Genomic DNA, 17,711 nt, shown 5'->3' with positions numbered 1-17,711 from the left:
GGGTGTGTAAATGGAGAGGTGCTGGGACTGCAGATGGCTTTCACAGAGGTTTCACAGCAGGGAGTGGTTTTGTGCTGGCTGCTGTCATTAATTATCAAGTGACTCTTTTACCAAATGGTTAGAAACCAATCCTTAAGATTTTAAAGCCTCTTATCAATTTTGCTTTAACAAGTTGTGGTAGAGAATTCATTTATTACTTGAAAATTTAAACCAACTGGGTAACTTTAAAAAGGGCTCTTAAAAAAACCCCAACTTTCCACAAGTTCTTTGCCACCCAGAAGAACTTGGGAGTGCAGTCCTAGTGACTCAATTTTGAGCCAAGAAAAAGCAGAGCAAGAGCTGTAATGAAGTCAATAGACCACATTACAGCAGAGGGCAAAACATTCTCCCAGTTAATATTTTCCATTTTGCAGATTCTAGGAATGTGTAAAACTAAGCAGGAAATAAAAAAAATGAGCTGGGCAAGCTGCTTGAGCTCTCCTAAAGACAAATTAGGAAGTTGAGTGAAAATATTCCTACCTTCAGCATCCTTAAATAGTGCTGGGCCCACAGCTATACTCAGTAAGCTGTGGTTGTACCTCCTCCCATTTCTGCTCTTGGACCTAACACATCCCATGTTCATCAGACCATTTAACAGGGGCTTGGTTCCAGCAAGCAGTTTGTTCTGAATAACAACATTTACTGCAGCATTTAAGCCTTGTTTCCATGTAAAACACTTGAAAAAAAACCACTTGATTAAAAAATATTTTATTAGGAGTACAGTGTACCTGCAATGTACTTTATAAGGTATTTTCTATAAATGACTACTATATAGATCTGGTAGTTCCTGTTCATATTTCTTCAATACCTTAGTAAGGTAATGAATAACACCTTTAAAAAAACCTACATCTCTTTATTTAGTTAATAAATGTTCAAGCAGTACAACAAGTAGCTTTGGGAGAGGTTTTAATCAAAATAACTATAAAGCAGTTTTAAAGTTCAGTTATCAGTATTTCCCCTTTGTCCCCAGTGAAAACTGTTTTAAACCAGAATTTTTCTTTTTAAATAAAATAAACCTGATCATGCTGTTATAACTAGTTTATTCTTTTTCCTCTTCCATTTGTCTTTCCAAGTCCCCTTGCATGGTTCGTACATTTGGCTTTTGAACCAGTAAGTGTCAGGCTCAAAACTACATTTTCCTGAAAAACCCCAGCTGTGGAGGCCAGCTTTGTTTTTTCATTCCATGTACATATGTACCTGTCCACTTCAATTAGAGAACACCAACCCTCCCTGCCAGCCACTGCCAGGCTCTGACTCCGTAGTGACAGGCTGAACATGGCTTTGGCTGGGGCTGAAACATTTGAAAACAAACATGGAAGAAAACTCCACTGAACTTGATCATTTAAAGCTGCACATACAGCAACCTACCTCAGCATTTTGGCAGGAGCATAAACTGTTTGTACGTGTAAGGAGAAAGTGCTTCAAGTTTACTGGCTGCAGGATATTAAAAATTATAGGATCTTTTCTATAATTTATGACTGAGAGATGTTACAGATGGATTAGGATGGGTAGCTTATGGCACTTGCATTACAGGACCAGTGAATATTTAACACACATTGCATTCCATGACCATCTCTGGCATATCTGTGCCTTAAACATTTATTACAACATCGTGATAAATAATACACACACTGTATCTTTTAAAATACCATATAAACCATACCTCAAGAATAGGGAGCCAGCTTCCCTATGCATTATCCTACAACGTGTCCCTAGCCTGTGTTATTTTAAATTTTAAAAACAAATTTTTAACACTGGATAACTACAGTAAGCAGCCTACACTATTACACAATTAATGCAGTATTGGCATTAGACTGGTGTAAGCCTCGCGCGTCGGCCAACACCGCGGTGCCGGGCGCACCGTAAGTGTTGCCTTCCTGCAGCCTGCGCTGGGCAGCTGGGCCTCTGCACCCTCTTCCTGTGGCATCTACCACTTGCCAGGTATCGATGTGCCGCACTCGTACCAGCGCACGTAGTTTATCTGAGTCTCCCCGCCTATTTTCCCAAATTTGACAGGTTCCTGACGAACTGCCCTGAAAAACCCTGGAACAGAGAAGAGAGTTTTGTTTGCACGAAGCTCTCAGGACAGTACCGTGCGTTGGTTCCTTGAGAAGTCTGTAACTAACAATTCAGTGAGTGGCTGAAATGGTCACCAAGCCTTAACCCGCCTGCCAGAAGCAGAGCTGTTTGCTGCCCCTACGTCCACTAGCGCTCTGCAATTTGCCCACCCAACTCAAAGCAAAAGTACTTGGGATGGCAGTACAGAGGTGAAACGTGCCTCCCCTGGAGATGCCAGCACCCTGCTGTGGGTGGGGCTGGCTGGACACAGCCTGTGCCCCCTCTGTCCTCCCTCTGGCTGTGCTGGGCTCTCGGAACAGGAGGGTGCTCTGCATTGCAAAGTGACAGTGACAAACAGTCCCCACTGTGCAGCCTTGACACTGCAGTGAACTTCAATAAAACCTGGCCACTGGGAAAAGTTCACAGCATCCCCCCATCCAAGTCATCCTCCTGCTTTCACTCTTGCTTTTGACAACATGCTTGCTTCCTATTCAAACAATTAACATTAGGTAAAAAATTAAAGTGGGGAATTGGGGCTCCATCCAACCTGACCATAAGGAATATATGTGTGGCTGGAGCCACACACACAAAAAAAATACTGTTCTGCAGCTGAAAGCACCAGCCGTGATTGTCTCACAGCACTTCAGGTCAAATATACACACTGTATCTTTTAAAATACCATATAAACCATACCTCAGGAATAGGGAGCCAGCTTCCCTATACATTATCCTACAACATGTCCCGAGCCTGTGGTTTTTTTTACTCTGATTCTCTCACAGCACTTCATGTCAAATACGTGAAGTTAATTCAGAAATCAATCTGCTGCAACTAGAACAATTGATCTCTTGGTCTGTTCAGTTCATTTGCTAGAAATACAAGCTACTGAAAAGGTGAAGTCTTTTGTTTGCTTGTTTTGTTGTTTATTTTGGCCTAAAAATGATCGTAGCTCATGAATTCACTCAAATCCAGTTGCCAAAATCAAATTGGTTATAAGTGTCTTTTAAACTGAGGTAGCAAGGTTGTTAGGTAAAAGTTTTTTAAAATATTAAAATATTTTTAAAAGTATGAATCTGGTACAACTGAGAAGTTTGCTGTCCTGGCAATGCAAATTGGATTCTGACCATCTCTTACTCAAAATATCTTTTCAGATGGGCAGCACTGACTGGGAAGGGAAAAGCAAAAACCTCTTTAGAAGAAACCCACAAAACACATAAACAAACACCATTCAGACTGTTCAATTACTTTGTTTTTTGGAAAAACTTGTGAAAGACTTAGGAGATTCACATTCATCTCCCACACCTACCTCAATGCGTATCTGGACTCATGTGGGTTGTTTTGTAAATTAAGCAGAGGAAGGTTTGGTAAACACGCTGATATTGTACTGAAAACTGTTTTGCTGTTTTCCTCAGTAAAATATTCCGTGATATGCTCAGCACTCCTGCACGTACCAGTACAGCCTGAATTCTTACCCCACAAGGAACAGAACACCTCACCCTGGCACTGCTGCCAGCAGCAAGGCAGGAGTTTAGCTGACAGAAATACAAATTTCTTACACCTCAGCCTCAGCAATGGATGAAAAATAGCCAGGCAGGTCATGGCTGTGTTTAGCACATCCAGTCCCATGTCCACTTAGACCAGACTGGAATTTTGGGCACCCTTTTGCAGTCAGTACACACAGAATTACTGCAGCATGAATTATATTTTCCGGCCATAAATTTTCATTTTCTCATTAGTACCAAACAAGGTATTTAATGCCCAACTGATTATGTACTGTGCTTTAAATCAACCTTGCTAGTCTGAGCACACCACTTAATGCTTCTCTGCAAACTCAAATTTGTGGTTGGGTTTAAATATGTGATGCCAACTGTGAATAATTTGTTGGGCTGTTTTAAACAGGAGAGAGGCTCTTTGCTACCTAACAGAACCCAAGTCATAACTGTCTTAATAAGTCATCATTCACTGTCAAAGAACTTCTTGACCCTCTTCTGCCTGCAAAGCTGGCAGCTCCTTTCATCGCCCACCCCAGCAGTGGGCATTCAATCCACTGGCAGGAAATACAAACAAACAAAGGAGTAGCCCAGGTTTGCTACAGGTACAGGTGTTGGGAATTACCATCTTTTACTGGCAGATCTTCTTGCTGTCCTGTCCTTCCATCTAAGAATGAGTCTACAAATTGGCAGTGATCTTCTCCATGGCCCCTCTGGTCTCCTATGTTATAAAATTTTCCTGAAAGCAAAGAAGCAGCAGAGTTAGTGAAGGCTATTTCCAAAAACCACTGGAGGCAAGGGCTGTGCTCTTTCCTCTGTGGGGAAGCCAAGGTGAATGCTATGATTCTTTTCCTCTCAGGACCTGTAGGTGTAATTTGAACATGACATGCTGGCTCCAAGTGCTCAAGGCTAAGGCCCCACTCCTGGCCAAAATCTATGCCTGGACATAATTTTTCCCTCTTCTTACATTTCATACAGTAAGGGAAATTCTGTTACTACCAAGAACATCATCAAAAAGCAAGTTTTGGTAGTGATTTGAATGGAAGGCAGGTCTGGTTCCCTGTCAGGAAGCCCCCAGTACCTTCAGAGATGTTTTTACAGACCATCTCCTAACATAGCCAAGGCCTGTTTTGTAAATCATCATATTTTTACAACATGTATGTGCAAGTGATAGCCCTTAACATATAGATGACCTCGGATACTAAGTACTTATCCAGAGCATGGAGTGTGCCCATGTGTTTGCTTGCAGGATTGCTTAACAGGACACTTGACTGTAACTGAGTAGAAGTCAAGGTCTCAAGTGTCCCTTGTAGCATATGCTGATGTTACAGACTGTGCTTATCCTGTTAACAGACACAGTGAAGGAGCTTAAAAAACCAGATTTTTTTACTTGCTGATTTGATTTGCAAGACATTAGTAAAATTCAGTTCAGAAGATGAGGAGAGCATGCTATGTTCTCTTCCCAAACCTGGGATGGAAACCTTTGTAGATAAACTTACCATTCTTTCTAATCTCCTTTCACAGCACGTAGTTCTCAATATGTTCAACCTTTGGTTGAGATGTTGAAAGGAAAGGCGAGAGTATTTAGAAAAAGGCTCAGGACGGAGGTATAAGCTAGGCAGAAAGTCCAGTTACTCATTAGATACTGGGTGTCCTGGAGCCTTGAATCCATGCCAGTCTGGCCATTTGAGAGGTGGTGGGGTGGGTTATACTGCTCCCAAAGAACAATTAATAAAAAAACAAGCCTACCAATAAACTCCACGTTTTTGTGATCTGAGCAGTACTTTGCCAAAATTTCTCACCTCCAGTTGATGGCCTCTGTGCATGTTGTTCTTCTCTAGCTTTACAAAATTATTTATTGCTATCTAGCTTTGGCTGCAAACATGTTTTTTTCCGTAGGAGAACTGGTCAGAGGGAGTTCCTCTCAGCAAATTTTTGCTCTGAAATTAAGAACATTCAGGCTGCCCAAAAAAACCTTTTTTTTTTTCTTTTTTTTTTTTTTTTTCCACAGCTGTTGAAGGTCACACATAGAATTTATTTTTTTCCTTCCCTCAATAAATACTTATTTTTAGGTGGCCTGCTTTTCTGGAATGCCTAAAGTGACTGCTCTGGAGGACTGTTAAATGAGGTCAGCAGTAGATGCTGGTTTATGGAACAGTCCTGGCATGTGTAACGGAGATCAGTTTTTCTCCATAAGAGAGAGAATAAGCCAGAAATTTTAATGGCTAACACCAGAACAGTAACTTGCAGATCCACACATATTCTTCTGGCCCACAGCTTAACCTATGCATAACTCAAATAATTGGTCTTCATAATTTAGCAGCATTCTCAGTGAATATTTTACTTACTTGGGCATTCTTACTGCCCAGTTATTTCCATAATAAAAGAACACACTTAAAACCATTCAGCTAACTGATTTTCTGCTTTGTGGATAGCAATTCTAGCACAAAGTTAATTTTTTTCCCCAGTGTTTCCTTGTGAGTGGCCTTACAATCTTACATACCAACTTTGTTTTATACGTTACAAATTCCACAGCATTAGAAGAATAAATTCATGCTGAAAGACAGCATGCAAAGGTACAGTTGCTGCCTGCCTTATACAATGGCATTCGGACAGAGCACCCAAGTGTCCAGGCAATTACACTGCTTCAACAGCAAAGCTGTGGAAGATTTTTCAGTGTCCAGTGGAGTTCAGAGCTCAGTGCAGCCCTGCACAGCCGGCACACGCGCTCCAGCTCGCTGGTGCTTGCAGGGACACTTCCGCTGGCCTTGGGGGCACGGCGAGGCGAGGTGACCGTGAGACACATCAGAGCAGAGCTTGGCTTCAGACGGGCAAACTTCTCACTCACACACAGAGGCCTCGCTTAGCAAACGGGGCAAAAGCAGCTTTCCTTCTACATAAATATTTCACTTCTTTTAAATATTGTGGCAACTGGCCAGCGCTGGTTGTAACAATTCAAGTGCAAGAACCAGGCTTAGCAAGTATAATGAATACAGTGTGTCTACCTCATTTTTTTTCCAACGAGGTTAAACCACCGCCCTTCCAGCAAGAACAAAAACAATCTAATGAAAATAGGAAAATGGGCTCCTGATATTAAACTTTTCGGATTGGAGTTGCTTTCACTGCAGTGTTAATTCACTTGATTTAGGGCTGAAGTCTAGTCCTGCTAGATTAGCACTGCTATTTCCTCTGCTGGCTGGTTTTGGGACACATCATGTCTCATTGCCAGTGCTTGTCATTTGATCACAGCTGGTTAGTACAGCAACAGTTGAATGAATGATACATCTGTTCAAAACATTCTCCTTTATTCACATAATATCTAAGATATTTTTTTACATACAGAATATTGTATTTGACTATTAATGACAAGGCTTTCCTTCCTATTCTGCTCATCAGAGAACAGTGCCGGATGCAAGGCAGGGAAGCTTAAAATTATGACAATGTGGGCCATAATTCCATGAAGCCCAGAGCTTCTTTCCATGAAGCCCAGACCCCTGCTCCTGTGAGGTGCTGAGCTCAGAGATGGGGCAACTTCAGGTCATGAAAGTGGATTCTTCCAGACACAGTCTCACCTTAGCTAATTCTATGCAATGTGTTGAACAAACTTGCCTAACTTGCACTCAAAAGGCATTTCCCACACATCTTTGTGCTCAGATGCCATGCTATTGTCACAGAGCTGTCTGATAATAGGCTTCACACAGAAGAGAGCCAGCAGCTTGGGATGCATTATAAGAAGTTAAAATATTTCTTAGTGTAGCAGATACAGCTTGGACAAGCTGCATGAGACATAAAGATCTCCTATCAACTAACTGCAAAACACTTCTCACAGGCTGATTCCTCAGCATGTCTCATCTCATTCAGGTCTTAAACACATCACACTCAACTGGCCTTAAAAGACGAAAAAACCTTGAGAATGTAAGGCCAAGAAGTTTCCCTTAGTAATAAAATATAACATGAGGAATACAAAAAGGTGGAGAAAAAAGATCACAAGCAAAAATCAAGAATGTGAAAACAAAACAAATATTTCAAAGCAGGTGAGTAAAACCTATTGACTATAGTTAAAGTCATGTCTTTATAAGCCTCCCAGTAAAGAAGTAAGCAGATGTTTACTGAAAGGAGTGGGAATGACAGGTGTAATCCTGGTATAAAATGAGGTCCTAATCCTCTAATTAATAATTCTAATTAATAATTATTCTCTAATTAATAATTAAACACCAGTTTGGCTGTTTTACAATATATGCTATTCACTCTGATCTTGGTTTTCTGTATGATCCCCAGTATATGAACAGATACTTAAAATCAGATGATCACCACAGAGAGGTACATCTGGAGTCTGAAAACTCAGTATCAAACATATCAATGGTTACTGAGCACAAACAGATTACTGATAATGACTAATCTGTGGACTAAATTAAACAAATCTGATCACACTTCAGCAGAGCTCATCTTGTTAAACCTCTTATTTCAGAATAATATCTTTCAGGAATGTATAATATGGACAGCACTGATTTGAATGTTTCTTACCTGTGAGTGAATCACTGAGGTATATCTTGTATCTCAAAGAATTGCACAGCTGCACACCTACAAACTTCTTATACCAAGTCCTCTTTACATATTGTTTGCCTTTGCATTCTGAGTATGTGTCTGAATTGAATGGGATTTCAGTCCAGATAGCATCTTTCCCCACTGCAGGAGAAGAAACAAGAGGCTGAAGTATGGTGCTGCATACAAAATTACACACAACAAATGGGTTTGAATAACTAGAATTAGAAACCTTGATGAAGCAGAATGTACCATGACACCTGCATTTTGAACATGAGAAATATTTCAGGGAAGCACCAAAATATGCAGATACAATTGGTGCTGTGAACTCCTGCTGTCCTCTGGTGCAGGTTTGGAACAGGTCCATTCTAGGACCTTGTTAGGGGGCAATGTTTGTATTGGAAATACTCTCATTTACGAAGTGTGTTATACAGTGACCATTCTTCAGTGTGTTCAAGCCAAGGCAATCAACTTGCAGCAAACTGTGATCTAACAAAAACACATATAAAAATGAAGTGCCATTAATTATGTGGAGAAAAATGGTGCCAAGGTGTTTGCCAAAGTGAAAGTGATGACTATTACAAATACAAAAAGCAGCCCAATTTGCTCGAATGATCTCAGCTCTTCTTCAAAAGCTCAGTCCACCTTCCATCAAGGACATGAAGAGCCTTGTAAGTGGCCTAAAGCAGAGCTAGATCAAACCTTCTGAAGGAGAACATTTTCCTAAAGCACAAAGACAGATAAATAGAATCCTCCAAGTTGCGCTCTGTTAACTCACTTAAAAAGTGTGGAGTAGCTTATTCATTTTGCAGAGCTTTCTTTGCTTTAATGACAAGGTTGAGAAAATATGAGGCTGTCCTTGGCTCATTTGTGTACATTGGTTTGAAGCCATCCCAGCTGCCATGGGAGCTCCACATCACATTGATTGCCTGAAGCTCAGGTAAACAAACAGCCTCGCATGAATTGCTTAGCAGGGGCATGGGCGGAAGGAATGAAATTGTGTGTGACTGCTGTTTGATTCTGTAACTCATCCAACTGGTGCAGCAGAGCTACCCTCCTTGTAAAATTCTGCTATCTCATTTCTGAAAAAAACCGCTGGTGAGATTTATATATAAAACACTTACTTGAAATTGGCTCACTCACTCTTGGGTCCGCTGGGGGAAGAAAACAAACATTCAATCAGACACTGTAAAATGAATGTTTCCAATAATTCTATGGAAAAGCATTGGTAAGTGATTTTTTACAGCTGACGTAAGCTGTAATTTGTGAAACAGAAAGAGTTTTGGAAGCAAAGTTAACTTTTGTATTAAATTAAATTAGAAGAAATATATTTCTTGTGTGAAACTCCAGTATCAATGAGCTTTTAATAATTTTACTTATGGGACAACACCAGCCAAGCAGAGCTCTAGTAAAAACAAGAGTTTAAACCTGTAAACAGCAGAACCCAATTGTACTGTGTTTTATTAAAATTTCAGTTTCAAAACCTAAATAATAAAAAGGGCACATCTGTAATACTTGCCACAAAAATCTTGGCTTTGAAAGCCCAAATGTGAGACATGGATGTGTGCAATTAAGAAAAAACAAAACTGCATGCTTAATTTGTCCAAACTAAATAGGAGACAGAACACAAGCCTTGTCATTCATGAAAATTACACTTGGCACAAGCTTTTTTTTTTTTTTCTTTTAACAATCTAGAATTACAAAGAGTGTATTCAGAGGTTTTAAATATGTGTGGCATAGTCTGCACTCCTCCCTGAGTAATCCTTTGCTCAGCCAAAACTCTCATCCATCAGTGACAGCATTAGTTGAGCACTATTAAATTATTAGACCTGTCTCAAAACACAGATTGAGAAAGTCCTTTAAAAAAGGCTAAATCAATTTTGTGTTTTATGTGGTCTTTCAGTACTACCAAGCAATAAACACTTCTGCACAAAAGATGGTATCTTGCTTGCCTAAAGTCAACAAGTCAGCAAGAACAGGCAAAGCAAAAGCTCTCTGATTCTCACCTCTGAGTCAGAGAGTACTTGACTTGGGAACCAACCAGTGGCCAAAACAGGCTTGTACACACCTCTTTAGGAGTTTCACTGGAGAGTAAACAGCATGGAAGGGGACCTACTGGGACACTGACTTTTCACAACAGCTCTTTCTCAATCTTTATGTCAGCCAAACAACATCACTGTTTACAGCAGCCTTATTGAACAGGTAGCAAAAACACCTATGAACACACCAGCCCAAAAATATCCCTAATGTTCCCCATCCAGAAGCTGTTAATGAGTTGGATAGATGCAAAAAGGTCAGAACATAAATCTTAAATTACTGAGCCCTCTCTAAGGATGAAGTAATTTTCTTTGCAATGAATACCAGACAATGTTCCTCTGTTTTTTTTTCTCTTGCAGACTGTCCATCTTATGTCCTCACACAACACAGTTCTGATCCCAGGCTGACTTTGCAGGCATGGTGGTAAAAAGCCAATCAGGAGACATTAAAGAGCAGGACTGACTGCACAAAATGAAGTGAGAGAGCCCTTCATGTATCCCACAGACATGGGTACTAAAGGCCCTGTAAATGATGGTCTGATCTTTGGAAGTTCTCACCTGATTCAGTACTGAATGCCACAACATTGCTACTTGGACCTTCACCAAGGGGGTTCCTGGGTTTCACATGGAATTCATAACTGGGGAATAAAAGAGAAGAGATGAAAATTTTGCAAACTAAGCATTCTTGAATGGTCTGGAGCAAGCAAGAAACACACACATTGGGACTACTCCTCTTCTGGAGAACAAGAAAGCCTAATTTCTTGCCACAAAACCACTGAGACGTTTTTTGTCCTAACTGTGTAAGATCTGAACTGAACACAAAATTAACCAGTCCTTTTGATAACTTTTTGCACACATACTATCAATATTTTATTTAATTCAACACTGACTTGTCTCTTCTGACACAGCAGTTTCATTCTGGCAAAGGGTGCAAGTTCAGATGAGGTCTGAGGCAACCTGATAAGCAGAGACTTAGTAAAGGACATTGCTATTTATTTGTACTTTTTGCTTTTTTAGGAACACAAACCTCCAATTCAATGCCTGTCAGGCCCACCCACAGTGACAGACAGGACCAGTAGCAAAACACAGGGCAAGTCTTCCAGGACAGGGGCTCATCCAAGGCAAAGATCCAATTGCTTGAATCTATGTTAATAATAAGTATATGAAGCAATGACAAGACACTGTGCAGTCTCTTTTGCATGTGTTTTTACTGATGTGGCACAATGCTGGCCTGTGCTGTAGTTGCCTCGTGATCCCTTTTCATCACTGTGTTGTGAACCAAATACAATGCTGTGAAAACAACATGACTGAAGAAAAAAATCCAAACCAGCCTCCTCTTCCTAAGCCTCCCCCACCTCTCAGTGCTTGTTTGCCAGTGGTAGTGGCATGTACAGAGGGACATCTCCCATGCTCTCAGCACATGCATGGTGACTCTCTCATAACAGAGAGGGTCTCTTCATCAGTGAGAGGGAGCCACAGGACATGAGTCAAATGAACTGTAGGCCTGGAAAACAGGCCCCAAATTAGAGGCACTTTTGCTGTAAACATATAAAAAAATGTGAGTCCCAGAAGTGGGCAACTAAACCTTCAACTCTTGACTCGAGAAGGATCATTTACCTGTGACAATTTTGGTAGCTTGTGACTGTAACATAGCATTGTAACGTATTGCTGAATAATTTCCAAACAGCAATTTTCTAAAGAAAGAAAACCCCCATACCATGCTTTGCACAGCTGGAAATTTGTAAACTCCATTTGCAATTCCCCAGAAGAATAATTCAATCCAAACTTTGGATTACCTTTCATTCCTCCTTGGCTCCTGCAAAACCTGAGCTAATTAACCTCAGTGGAGTATTCATGCAGTGCCCAGCAACTGTTTTCCATCCACCGTACTTCTAAGACAATATTTAACTTTAAAATTGCTTACTTAAGCATTTGCCTTTATTTCTAGGGTTTTCTTTTCTTTTTGAGGGAAATACTTATATAGACTGGTATGCTGAACAGATGCATTGTGGAAATTCATGAATATTACTAAGAGAAACATGGGCTTGTTTTGAGCTATTTGGAGAAATCTTGACATTTATTTAAACATGCTGAAAGAGAATTTGGAACTACCCATATTACCCCACGGTAGGAGGGAGACATTAACTAAATAATCAGTTTAAGAAATTTGTAAATCTTCATTCCCAACTTCAAATTGCTTAAACAAAGACATGCTTTTAAAAATAGGACCTGAGCAGTTAGTATTCACATTGGCCACGTGGTACAGTAACTTTTTTGGTCAAGAAGTATTCTTATCTGGTAGGAAATGTCATAATATAGAGAACTGTAGCAAAGGAGTCAGAGATTTTTTTCTGAAGAACCACTGAAGCATAAACAAAGATTTCCTAATATGTTGGCGGTCTTAAAGTAATAGCTAGATGATACATTTTTAAAAATGTAGATATTAATGCACACCTAGACATAAAAGACTGCAAAGAAGTTTTCCTGCTTCCTTCACAGGAGGAACACCTGATCTAAAGCTATTATTGTAATAATGATCATCAAGATGGAATGTTCTATTGCTTTATGGGCAGTTTATGGTTTGATCTCATGGGTGTTAATCTGGTTGTGTCCCTTTGTATGTGTTTTGCTGATTTTTGAGCAAATATATTGCTCTCAATAGTTGATATGCTCTACTTTGGGATGCATTAGGCGACATTCTTCATAGGAATCAGTCCTGTTCCCAAAAATCTTTATCAACTTGGACTCATCAATTCTCTAATTCCAAAGAGACAAAAACAAGAACTGAAGGCTATTTTCCAAGCACTGTTTTTCAAATTGTGGTTTAGAGATCACTAGGTTCTCTGCAAAAGACCAAACCACAGCTTGGGAAATTAGGGCAAAATTTAAATAAAGAACTAAAATCTACAGATAGAGACTTCAGCTTATGTAAACACATAAAGAAAATTGGAGAAAAGAAAAATAATAAGGAAATGTCCAAAGTTTAGCTCAGTCAATTAGGGAAGCCTCTCATTAATAACGTTAAAAAGAAATTTTAGAAACTAAAATACATGCAGTTCTACAGTTCTGTGGTATGTGTTTTTACAAGCATCACACGCTCCTTTCCTCTGCCGATTTCAATCTTAAAACAATACCAGTGGCTTCCACAGTACAAAAATAACAAACAACCACTTTTGGAGATGAAGAGAATTAGATAGTTGACAGAACATTGAAAAGGAGAGGAAGGAGATGACAGAGATCGATTACAATATGACATGGTTTACAGTATTTTTAAAGCTATACTGTGGCTGTTTTTATAGAAGACGATCTAAAATCTTCCCTTTTTTTGTGTAAGGTGAAAGATCTGAAAAATAAAATTAAAATTGTAAAAAAGTGTACCATCTGCTCTTTTATGCACTCCTACAGAAACCACAAAGAAGGGGGAAAATGCTCAGAGTTTCAAGAAGAATGTACATCAAAATTAATAGAATCCATGTCTGCTGCTTAGTTAGATTTACCTAACAAGAAACTAGAGTCTACATTTCATCTTTATATCTGCCTGCCTAATATACCAAAAACTCTGCTGTCCTATGTAAGCAGCAATCTAATGCCTCACACCTTTAACATCTATAAGATTGCTATCCTACAAACTTTTGGAGACCAGGCTTTCCAAATCCTCCCAAACTGTGTAAGACAGTAAAAGTCCTTGTGCAGATCGAATGGACTTGACTTACAGTAATTACTACTTGGAGCGTATTTTTCCACCACAGGAAATTGCTATACCACATGGAACTCTGGCAAATGCAGCATTTTTCAAATCATGCAAAAGGAGAAGATTGCAGAACTGAAAATAGGTGAAAAGAGATTTTCACCATAATAGAACTGGAGCAGCTGAGTACAGACCTGGGACTTTAGGTCTGTTTCTGGGGAGATGCTGGTGTTGGATGGCAATTGTGCAGGGCTCTGTGCACAGAGCTCCTCTGTGTCTGCAGAGTGTGCTTGGATGGCAGTGTCACCAGGAAAGAGAGGAAGAAAGAGAAAGAGAGAGAGAGAGAGAGAGAGAGAGAGAGAGAGAGAGAGAGAGAGAGAGAGAGAGAGAACAAACTGCTATGCTTGTTTGAGGAATCTTTCTCCTAACAAATGTGGAAGAAGGGCTAAGAGAAATGGGAAATGCTTATCCATGAACCCTGATATCAACAGCAATATAGTACAATACCTGTTAGTTTTTTAATAAAACAAATAGAAACCTGCAGCATTTTTCTGCCACTTTCTGAATTTTGCTGCATTGAAGCTTTCTTTACAGTTTTTAGCTCTTGACCCTTGCTGTTAACAAAAGCTAAACTCTTCATTGATAGAGGTTTTCTTGGGTTTTTCCTTGTATATGATTAGAACGTTTGGGTGCTAACTACAATGAAAACCAATATTAGATGAAGGTGATAACAGCCTTAGGACACAATCAAACCCAAAAATCCAAAAGAAACCACTCAAAACATTTTTAAAAAGGAGAAAAGTATATTTGAAACCACCAAAATAATTAATGGGGAAGCAGATCAGTACGTAAAGGGAAGCTATACAAAACTGTGGAATGCAAGCTTTACAGGCTTTTTGTTTCTTATTCATACTCTTTTTCTACAGTAGGCTGGTGAGACACATCCTCCAATGGCTACTCAAACTTCCCCAGAGCTATTTGTGACAAGTCTTAATATCTTTACTAGCTTCCTATTACTGCCATCACAAACATGAATGAGAACAGTTTTCAGCAGTCTTCAGGCTCTTTTTTGAAGTCTTGTATAGAAATTTGGGCTGTAGAAGTTTCTGGACACTATGGTCTGTGCTATGGGCTACACTGCCCTTAAGCAAACCACCAGAATGAAATAGAAAATGTACACCAACTGAAAAAAAAGGGTTTCAAGATAGGAAAGGGATACAGAAATAAGAGCTACATATTTTGGCAGAGAAACCAGCAGAAATAGCAAAAAAAAAAAAAACTCATTGGAAAAAAAAACCCAAACAACATCTGCATTTAATATATTAGGCTAGGAAAGTCCATGAAAAAACTACAGATCAGTGAAACCAATTTTTTTCCAAGGAGAATATGCAGAGGATCACCATTATTACTACAGAATAGATGGAATTAAGACAACAAAAACCACAGTAAGCCCATTTCTCTCTCAGCCTCTCAATGTTTATTGCATACAAGCAGCTCAAGATGGAAAATACTGAAAATTGTGGATAGTAACCTTATCTTGATTCACATATGGAAGATGATGCTTGACTATTAACATAAGAGAAATTACTGCATTGCTTTCTTATGAAGCTTTAATGTAAAACAAGGAAAGAGCAGAGTCCTGGGTATGCTAGTGCTACTACCACTGGGTGCCTTTTAAGGAAACTCAGAAACAGGAGACCTGTATGACAACTTAGGTGGAATACTGCAGGTCTCATTCCTCAAATGGCTGCTTGGAAGTTAGACTGTAACTACTTTAACCAAAATGATCCGTCTTGCAGTTTGACTCTTTTCCAAGTGGAGTAAACACTGCATTTCTCACTATAAGAATCACAGAATTTCCATGTGGAGGATGAAAATTTGTTAGTTCATACTAGTGCATTTGTTTCTCTCTCTTTTTTTTTTCTGCTAAGATAGAAATGACATTTGCATTAGCACACTAAGCCACCTTAGCCTTTAGTATTAAAGAAACTAGAGGAAAATGATATTTACAAGACCAGAAACTACCCCTAAGGTCCAATCTTACAATAATATGTGTTGTAAGACACCTGTGAAGGTGACCTGGTCCAGGCCCCTTTTCAGCTGCTTTGAGTTCAGGGTTCATCAAGTACAGTAGTGGCAGACACTCACTGTTTGAACAACAGAGTAAAGACTGAGTAGCTCACTGCTGTGTTCAGACCAACCAGGACAAAGAAGAATAAATATTTTCATTAAAAGAATAAAGATAACAAAGACTGTAGAAATTTTGATGTGTGCTTCTGTGGGATAACGAACAGGGTGCTGAATGAAATGTGACCTGAACCTACTGTAAAGTCCTTGGAAATAATATAAAGGTAACAAAAGCTAACTACAGTATAAAGTCATAATCAGCACTGTGTATATGTGAATATTAGATCATAGAAGCACATCTATAAGAGAAATATTTATGCAGAAGACATTAATAAAATAAAAGGAAGTTTTCTTCAGGCACCAGTTATATCCAATTAACTATCTATGTAAGGAAGATGTATATTTTTACCTAGTTCACATAGCACAACAACACTACATGCTTTGAGATATTTCAGGTAAAGGTTACAGGAGCAAATCTGATGAAATTAAACAGAATTCTAGACTGAAGCCAGTCAATAGCTTACTTACAGCAAGAGTACCAATTTCAAGAACTCTGACCAACCAAATAATGGATATCAAGATTTTAACTTTCTGGGTTATTTAAACTATCAGAAATCTTCTAAAATTTGAAATCCTGCAATCACCACCTTTGAGAACTCTCTAGGGGAAAAAGAGGATGAAATATTTTTCCTACAAGGAAAAATCCTTTAAGTTAATGTGTGGTTGTCAGCTGTGAGGCATGCCTTACTGTGGGAAAATGTCATGGATATGATATGTCTTTCCTTGGGCAAAAAACATATGGATGTCAGCATTCCAATAAAATCACAGTGTACAGGCACCTCTAAAACTTTTTTTTTTAAGAAAAAAACCCCAAACAACCTGTTGCACTAGAAAGCAGCTGACTGTTCCCCATATTTATTTAAAGGGTCTACGTCTTCACAGTCAGAAGTTTTTCAAATCTATATTTTACTTTCATCTCAGAGCATCAGACTTGCCATCAAGTCACCAGGAACACATAAAGCTGACATATATAAGACAGAAAGGCAACAAACTTCCATAATATATTTGACAACAAATCAACAACTAGATTTGTTTAAAATTAACCTTCACAAGTTGTTGTATATACCTATGAAAGTCCATTTGCATTTCCATCTCCATATTATCATGGCATGAGTCTGCTAAAACCAAGTACTTGATAACTGTAGTCAAAGTCAAAACTTTTTTTTCAGCAGTGCATTTTTTCTGGATCTAGTCACTTTTCAGACAGCTAAATGGACACACAGAATACTACACCATAATCCTCATCCCATTTAACTTCTGTGTTTGTACTTACTGACAGCTGCAGTCTCACATGCAATTTTTGGTGAGTGGCTGTAAAAGTCTCTTTGTTGCCTCCCTAACACTGTCCAAATTCCTGAAATATTTCTAGACTGGCCATTAGCTCCTAATCTTTAAAAGCTACCTTGTGTAAAGGCCAGCTGAAAGGGAGAAGGGTGTCTGCCTTGCTGCAGAGCTTTCCAGAGGTGCAGCAGTATCACCTATTTGAAGAATGTAAAAGACTGAAGCAAGTAAAAAGCATGATCCGGCACCCAGGCTTTCCCTGCTGCTTGTCCTCCCCCTTCACACCAAAAAGTTGTTTGTCTTGCCCTCCTGTTGGTTGTGGGCAATTAACTCTTTAGCTTCTGGGCCAGGTGCTACCATATCCTACCTGAAGTGCCTCAACAGGATGCTAGA

At 39.4% G+C, this 17,711-nt stretch overlaps 1 protein-coding gene across 24 annotated transcripts in view; it reads right to left on the bottom strand.

Annotated features, from left to right (window-relative positions):
* Positions 1-731: 731 nt before the first annotated feature.
* LOC121345424 (ABI family member 3 binding protein) overlaps positions 732-17,711 on the bottom strand; it is a 137,663-nt gene continuing 120,683 nt past the window's right edge. For all 24 annotated transcript variants that reach the window (XM_041422293.1, XM_041422301.1, XM_041422304.1 and 21 more), the window contains 5 exons: positions 10,721-10,800; positions 9,251-9,280; positions 8,109-8,270; positions 4,210-4,323; positions 732-2,082 (listed from right to left, as the gene is read on the bottom strand). In XM_041422293.1, the coding sequence (XP_041278227.1) occupies positions 1,967-2,082; positions 4,210-4,323; positions 8,109-8,270; positions 9,251-9,280; positions 10,721-10,800 (502 nt within the window). In that variant the 3' untranslated portion in view covers positions 732-1,966. The remainder of the gene's footprint in view (positions 2,083-4,209; positions 4,324-8,108; positions 8,271-9,250; positions 9,281-10,720; positions 10,801-17,711) is intronic.

The sequence above is a fragment of the Onychostruthus taczanowskii genome, unplaced genomic scaffold (assembly GCF_017590055.1).
Source record: "Onychostruthus taczanowskii isolate IOZ18803 unplaced genomic scaffold, ASM1759005v1 scaffold73, whole genome shotgun sequence".
In the NCBI taxonomy this organism is placed as follows: Eukaryota; Metazoa; Chordata; class Aves; order Passeriformes; family Passeridae; genus Onychostruthus; species Onychostruthus taczanowskii.
Note: the sequence above shows the minus strand (reverse complement) of the source record. Positions and strands in the feature narration are given on the sequence as shown.